This window comes from Dipodomys merriami, unplaced genomic scaffold (genome assembly GCF_024711535.1).
Source record: "Dipodomys merriami isolate MVZ:Mamm:240054 unplaced genomic scaffold, mDipMer1.0.p SCAF_1, whole genome shotgun sequence".
Lineage (NCBI taxonomy): Eukaryota > Metazoa > Chordata > Mammalia > Rodentia > Heteromyidae > Dipodomys > Dipodomys merriami.
In genome coordinates this window covers 19262003-19269474 of record NW_027202270.1, presented here as the reverse complement: position 1 = coordinate 19269474, position 7472 = coordinate 19262003, and the positions used below count along the sequence as shown (strand labels likewise).

Below are 7472 nucleotides of genomic sequence, written 5' to 3'. Positions count from 1 at the left end.
CCACCCATACTACAAGTATTATTAAAAATACTTCATCTTTGAAAGAACTTTGAATTTGAATAGAGAGTAGGAAGAATCTCCTGGGTTCTATGAGCACCAGAAAATGTCTGCTTTGACTCGAATGTGTTCAGCTTCACAAGGCTTCTTTTTTTCTGCATGGATTCTCATTTCAGCCTTAGTTCCTTCCTTTCCCAGGCTGAGTTTTCAAAAGGGAGAGAATCTGATTGGACTTTCTTTACCCAATTTGGAGGGAGGTTTGCAGGCACTCCTTGCAGGTTTCTGCAGACCTTTATATAAACCACCTGTAGTGTGGACTATTTGGCACAGAAAATAGCCAGTTTCTGTGCTGGGACCTCAGGGGCAAGGCCATGTGTTTGGACAGTTTCTTGAAAGGGGATCTGGACATGCCACAGCACTATGATTGATGGCTATGACGGCTGCTCTAAACTCTTCATCATCAGGAGAGTCTTTACAATGCTTCCAAGGCGTTTATAGACCCCATCTCCTCTTTGATGTCAAATGCCCTTCCTTCTTTTATTTGTCAAAAAACTCCTACTCTTTTGCATCTGTAAGACCTTCAGTAGCACCTATTTAAAGAAGAAACAAGGGTTTAAGTGATTTCTGCATTCACACTCAAGGAAATATAACTCCAAAGTACAGACACAAAGCCCTGGAGGAGTAACTGCTAATGAGCACAAAGGGAAGGGTTTCCGGCAATCAGATTAGAATGAATCCAGAACATTAGTATAAATCCATAACTAGCGTTTCTGCAGCTCCACATCAAGGGACCCGGAAGGCGGGGGGAAAATAAAACAAAACACACACACACACACAAATCCACCAAAAACTGCAAGAGGGAATGTGCGCATGCTCAGCGCTACCGCGCGCTCCCCCCCACCCCAACCCGCCCGGCTCCCCGGACGCCCGGCCCGGAAAACGCTTTTCCCGGCGGTGCGCCGGGCTTGGGAGTCCGCCGGAACCGAGTTGCGGCGCTACGCGTTCCCGCACGGAAGAGGCCTCCAGGCGCCTGAGAGGACCGGCAACATGGAGCGGATGGGGAGTAAGGTAGCTGGGCGGTGGGTTTGGGCTTTGCCTGTTAGAGCCGGGGATTGGGAGGTGATCATAGCTCGGCTTCAGGACTTGTGAGATCGCAGCGGTGACCAGCAGCCAGGCGAGGGGCACGGTCATGCTGCTGGGCTGGAGTAGGAGGGCCTAGGCCGGGGGATGCCCTGGGCGAGCGATTTGGAAGGCCTCCTCCCACCCTCTGTTTAACTTTCTCCCCCCCCCCCCCCCCTTAATTACATTTTTTTCTTTGTGCCTGCCCTGGGGCTTGAACTCTGGACCTGCACTCTGTCCCTGAGCTTTTGTGCTCCAGGTTAGCTCTCTACCACTTGAGCCACAGCTCCACTTCCAGCTCTTTTTTTGGGTGGTTCATTGGAGATCAGAGTCGCTGGGACTTTCCTGCCTGGCTTGGATCCTTAGTTCTCAGCCTTCTGAACAGCCAAGGATTATAGGCGCAATTCTAGAATCACACCGTGGACTTGCACCACCTCCTGCCTTAAAAACGTATCGTTAGTTGTGCAAAGGCATTTCCGTTTTCTATCCCCCTTCTTCCACATCCCTCCCACACTCTGGCCCCTCAGGCTCCCTTCCCTCCTCCTCTCTGCCTGCCCCTTATTGCCTCTCCGTTTGCTAACCCTACCCCCCATGTTGCTTATGAACCTGGGTTCCTAAAATTTATGTTAGAATGACATTTAGCCAAGATAATCACCTTTGTGGCTTGTTGCAAAACTGAGAGTGAACTAACTTGAAGAAATGTAAAGTGATCTCGAATTCATTGAAATCTTACTCGATGTAAGGCATAATAGATCTTCCTGTTTCCTTTAATCTTCACGACAACCCCATGCTGTGAAAACTTACATGAAGTTTGCAAGTGGGACAACTGAGGCATGAAGAAATAAAGTGCTTAGCCCATGGTCACCCAGTCCATAGTGGCAAAAATCCAGATTTTTGAACCCAGGCTCTTTTTGGAGTCCTGGAGAATCTCTGTTGTTAAGAATCTATGACCTTTGGTATCCCAGATTAATAACGGAAATGATAATGAATTAAATTGATTTTTGGGATGACTGGAAAGTGATAATTCCAGAAATGCTTTCATTGATCCAGCCATTCATTGATTCAGGGACAGTGTAAGAGTTAAGCGACTGACATCCAGTCTCTTCAACTCCCTGTTGGGAAATGCTGATTAAGCAATTCTGAACTTAGAATGATGCTGGTCTGCATTGCTGTCCCATTTTTAGTTGCTGAAAAATTTGTAGTTCCAGCAAAGGACCTATCTGTGGTAGATGAAGTAAAATCTTAACAGGATATATTGTTTCAGTATAGATGTGAAGTTACTTAGCTGGTGTTTTTTCTCTCCTGACTTTTTTTTTTTTTTTGGGCACTGCTTCCAGAAAGGAATTCAACCAATTTTCCTATCTTTACTCCAGAAATCTCTTTGGTATTAGACATTATTTTCAATTATTTATAAAATAGGGGAAAATAGTCTTTTGCATGTGTTGCCAAAGATATAACTAAACTTGGAAATTATAATTCCCTGAAATATGAGCTTATCCAGATTTTTCACACTTCAAAAGACAGGAGATTATTACTTCAGGAAACAGTGATTCCTTCACTGATCATTTCTTTTTCTTTCTTTTTTTTTTTTTTTTGGGTCTGATCATGGGGCCTGAACTCTGGGCCTGGGCAGTGTCCCTCAGCTCTTCAGCTCAAGGCTAGAGCTCTACCACTTGAGCCACAGTGCCACTTCCAGCTTTTTTCTTTTTTCTTATGTGGTGCTGAGGAATCGAACCCAGAGCCTCATGCATGCAAGGCAAGCACTCTACCACTGAGCCACCTTCCCAGCCCCTTCACTGATCATTTCTAAATGATATTTTTCCCCCTTACATTGAGTCAAATGAGTCTCCCCATAATTTCCATTTGTTGAACCTATTTCCTCTCCTGAAGACCAATCCTTTCGTAAGACAGCTGTCAAACATTTAGTAGAGTCTACCTGTTCCCTTCATTGTTCTCCCTTTGGCACAAATATCCAGTTTTTTTCTTTATGTCACATTTTCGAGATCCTTCATCAAATGTCCAATGGTAATCTTCCTCATAGGATACTTAGAATTGCTTACGTCTGATCAGTACAAAACATAGAAGAGAAGGGCAGTCAGGGTCAAGGAATACTATTTCTGGAAACAGCTACTTCAATAGTTTTGTACCTCAGTGATTTAACATTAAGGTTAACTGACATTCCCAAGGACTTACAGCTAATTAAAAGTAGAGCTGGGTCTATAACTTAGGTCTCTTCCTTCTTTCCCTCTGTCATTTCTCCCTCTATCCCTTCCTATCTCTCCTCATTACCTTTTCTTTCCTCCCCCCACTCTTGGAATCTATTCTACTATTGAGTCAGCCTAAAATATTTAGTGTGATAGAGTGCAAAAACTATAATGTTGTTGTTGCCGGGCGCTGGTGGCTCATGCCTGTAATCCTAGCTACTCAGGAGGCTGAGATCTGAGGATCGCGGTTCAAAGCCAGCCTGGGCAGGAGAGACCGTGAGACTCCTATCTCCAATAAACCACCAGAAAACCGGAAGTGGCGCTGTAGCTCAAGTGGTAGAGCGCTCGCCTTGAGCTGAAGAGCTGAGGGACAACGCCTAGGCCCAGAGTTCAAGCCTCACGACCGACCAAAAAAAAAAAAAACAACTATAATGTTGAATCAGGTGTACTCTGAAATTGTGAGTTGCTTCTACCTCATGTCTTCTGCAACTAATATTCAAGTAATTTTGGATGTCAAGAATAGGGTAAGAACTTTACATATATCTTTCTTAGTTTGTCTGCTTTATTTTGTGAGGCTCATCTAATGACTTGGTGTCTTTGCTTATGCAGTGCCCTCTGTAACTTTCTTATTCCTATAACTTACTCCTTACACATATAACTCCTAACTCCTGTATGTGTGTATATTAGTACTGGGGCTTGAACTTAGGGCCTCACTCTCTTGCTTGGCTTTTTCACTCAAGGCTGATGTTTCACCATTTGAGCCATAGCTCCATTTTTGGCATTTTGATGTTTAATTGAAGGTAAGAGTCTCATAGACTTTCCTGCCTGGGTTGGCTTTGAGTCCTGATCCTCAGATCTTACCTTCTTGAGTAGCTAGGATTCTAGGCAAGAGCCACCAGTGCCCAGCTTGACTCCTTACTTTCTAAATTCACCCACAGATCAAATTCAAGAAGGCTTTTCTGTCTCATATGCTTCTCTGTTCCATCTCCCACTGTTGGGTAGATGCTTATCTCATTCCTCTTAGTACCCACCGTAAACGTCTGCATATAGCATTGTCCTGACAGTATTTGTTGTGTCTTGTGTCTTCCAGAATAGATTTGGTATCTTGGTTATTCCAGAGCCTCAGTTTACAACCTTACTTAAATTGTCAGGCTGTATCATTTTAGCATACATAGTCACCTATGTCCCCCAAATACTTAATAGCAAACCAACCTTTCAGTAACTTACATCAAAAATATCTATTCTTATGCACATAGGTCTGCAGATTAACTGCAGTTTGATGTTTGTTAGGTTCAAGTGGGCTAGACAAGTATATTCTGCATGTTGGCTTCCTATTTCTTTACCATAAATTTATTCTGGGGCTCAGGCCAAAGATACCGTAGCTACCTGGAACATGCTCCTCCCCTAAGCAATGCTTTCTGTCTTTTAGGATATATCAGGATAATTTAAGCATTATCTTTAGGGCTGGGAAGGTGGCTCAGTGGTAGAGTGCTTGCCTTGCATGCATGAGGCCCTGGGTTCGATTCCTCAGCACCACATAAGCAAAAAGAAAAAAGCCGGAAGTGGTGTTGTGGCTCAAGTGGTAGAGGGCTAGCCTTGAGCTGAAGAGCTGAGGGACAGTGCCCAGGCCCAGAGTTACGACCGGACCCCCCCCAAAAAAATAAAGTGAAACTTTAAATGTTGTACGTGCATTCTCTATATAGAACAGATCATCTCCTTTATTATTGCCTGGCCTAACTAAGTTCTTTGAGTATCATAAGCAAGGGTCATAATTCTGATTTTTTTTTTTTTTGGTCATCTGATTTTTTTTTTTTTTTGGTCATGGGCTTGAACTAAGGGCCTAGGCACTGACCCAGAGCTTTTCTAATCAAGGCTAGTACTCTACCACTTTGAGAGCCACAGCTGTATTTCTGGTTTTCTGGTGGTTAATTAGAGATAAGAGGCTCAGAGACTTTCTGGCCTGCGCTGGTTTGGAAATGAGATCCTCAGATCTCAGCCTCCTCAGTTATGAGCTACCAGTGCCAGGCTCAGAATCTTTTTTTTTTTTTTCTCCCAGTCCTGTGGCTTGAGTTCAGGGCCTGCACACTGTCCCCGAGCTTCTAAGGCTAGCATTCTACTACTGAGCCCAGCACCACTTCCAGCTTTTTCTGTTTATGTGGTACTAAGGAATTGAACCCAGGACTTCATGCATGCTAAGCAAGCACTCTACCACTAAGCCACATTTCCAGCCTCTCAGAATCTTTTTTAATGACTTATTTTCTCATATTCTGTTTTGGACTTCGTTTCTAGGCAGCTGTTGTGCTGTGTATGGACGTGGGCTTTACTATGAATAACTCCTTTCCTGGTAAAGAGACCCCATTTGAACAAGCAAAGAAGGTGATGACCATGTTTATCCAGCGACAGGTAAATTTCAGCCTGATCTTGAGCTTGTAATCTTTGTTTTAACGATTTGTCGGCTTTATCTACTAATGTGAAATACCAGTCTCCTCCTAATGTCCAGCCTCAGTGTTGTCAGAAATCTGGGACGTTCTTTTTCATGCCTTTACATACAAGTTCACCTACCACTGGAGTCTGATTTTTGTTTTCCTGTTCTGGCTCATTCACTGGATGTTTCAGTTTTTATCAGACAAGGCGGTATAAAGTAATGTTTAAAAGTACAATAGCTAGAGCCAGAAAAGGAATTCATGGTGGCTGTCTTGATGCCATCTGTCACAGTGTCTCAATGCCCCGTTCATAAAATGAGAAAATAATAATGCCTCTCACATAGCATTGAAAACAGAGAGGATGTAGATAAGTGCTTAGAAGAGTACTTGGCATATTTCAAACACTATGAAATTTTTAGCTCTTATTTTTACCTCTTCTGATTTTTACCTCAACTGCCAAGTTTGCTAAGGCCCTGGTTCATTCACTGGGAGCTGCAGCCCCTCCTAGACACCTCTGCTGTTTTTCTGGGTGTTGTTACTTTCTTGGGCATTATTGCATCTCAACTATCATTCTAGATCTTTTAGTCTTATGACCTAGAGTTCTTGAGGTATCAAGAAAGAGAGTGCTAGCAACCCATCTTTGGTTATTGATGTGTATTTTGTTATTGAAATAGTACTGCTATATCTTAGTATAGTGCAGAGGCTTTAAAAAAATGTACTAAGGATTATAAATCCAGGGCCTACCAATATGAAGCAGATGCTCAACCACTGAGCCATACCTTCAACCCATAGGGTATTTTATTGCTGTTGTTTTGAGAGAAGCAGTACTTTATTTATTTATTGTTTTATTCTGCCTCTTCCATGAGAACTAAAGTGAATCTAGGAAGCTGGAAGATAAAATCTGTGTCCATTCCTCTACTTCCCTCCAATTTTTTTTTCCATACTTGGTGTTTTCTGATTGGAGCAGGATTATCTTGCTTTGAGGTGAACTTTTGAACCGTTTTTCTCTTTCTTTCTTTCTTTCTTTCTTTCTTTCTTTCTTTCTTTCTTTCTTTCTTTCTTTCTTTCTTTCTTTCTTTCCTTCTCTCTTTCTCTCTTTGTTTCTTTGTTTCTTTGTTTCTCTCTCTCTCTCTCTCTCTCCCTCCCTCCCTTCCTCCTACCCTCCGTCCCTCCCTTCCTTCCTTCCTTCCTTTCGTCAGTCCTGGGGCTTGAACTCAGGGCCTGGGCACTGTCCCTGAGCTTCTTTTGTTCAAAGCTAGCATTTGAGCCACAGCACCACTTCCTTTTTTATGGTATTGAGGAGTTGAATTCTGGGTTTTATGCATGCTAGGCAAGCACTCTACCACTAAACTACATTCCCAGCCCTTTCCTTATTTTCTTCAAAACTAAAATGTCGTGTATTATAGACGACCTTCAAGCCTTTCCTACTTTCTTTCCTTTTCCTTAGCTTTAAGTAGTTATCACTATGCATAATTTATACTATTTTGGCATAAGTATTCATAAGTAATATTTTGGAATATGGAATATTAACTTGCAGATTATTTGTGCATGTGTATGTGTGAGTGTTGATACTGGGCTTGAACGCAGGACTCAGGTGCTATGCTTAGCTTTCTCATTCAAGGCTGGAGCTCTGCCACATCTCCACTTCTGGCCTTTTGTTGGTTTATTGGAGTTAAAAATTTCATGGACTTTCCTGCCTGGGCTGGCTTTGAATTGAAGTCCTCAAATT

General features: G+C 42.8%; 1 protein-coding gene across 2 annotated transcripts in view; it reads left to right on the top strand.

Annotated features, from left to right (window-relative positions):
* Window positions 1–992: 992 nt before the first annotated feature.
* The window catches only part of Xrcc5 (X-ray repair cross complementing 5), a 98598-nt gene continuing 92118 nt past the window's right edge, over window positions 993–7472 (top strand). Inside the window, exons 1-2 of one of the 2 annotated variants that reach the window (XM_070017623.1) lie at window positions 993–1065; window positions 5610–5723. In XM_070017623.1, the coding sequence (XP_069873724.1) occupies window positions 1045–1065; window positions 5610–5723 (135 nt within the window). In that variant the 5' untranslated portion in view covers window positions 993–1044. Of the gene's footprint in view, window positions 1066–3610; window positions 3845–5609; window positions 5724–7472 lie in introns of those variants that run through there. The other variant, XM_070017614.1, reaches the window with a different exon arrangement.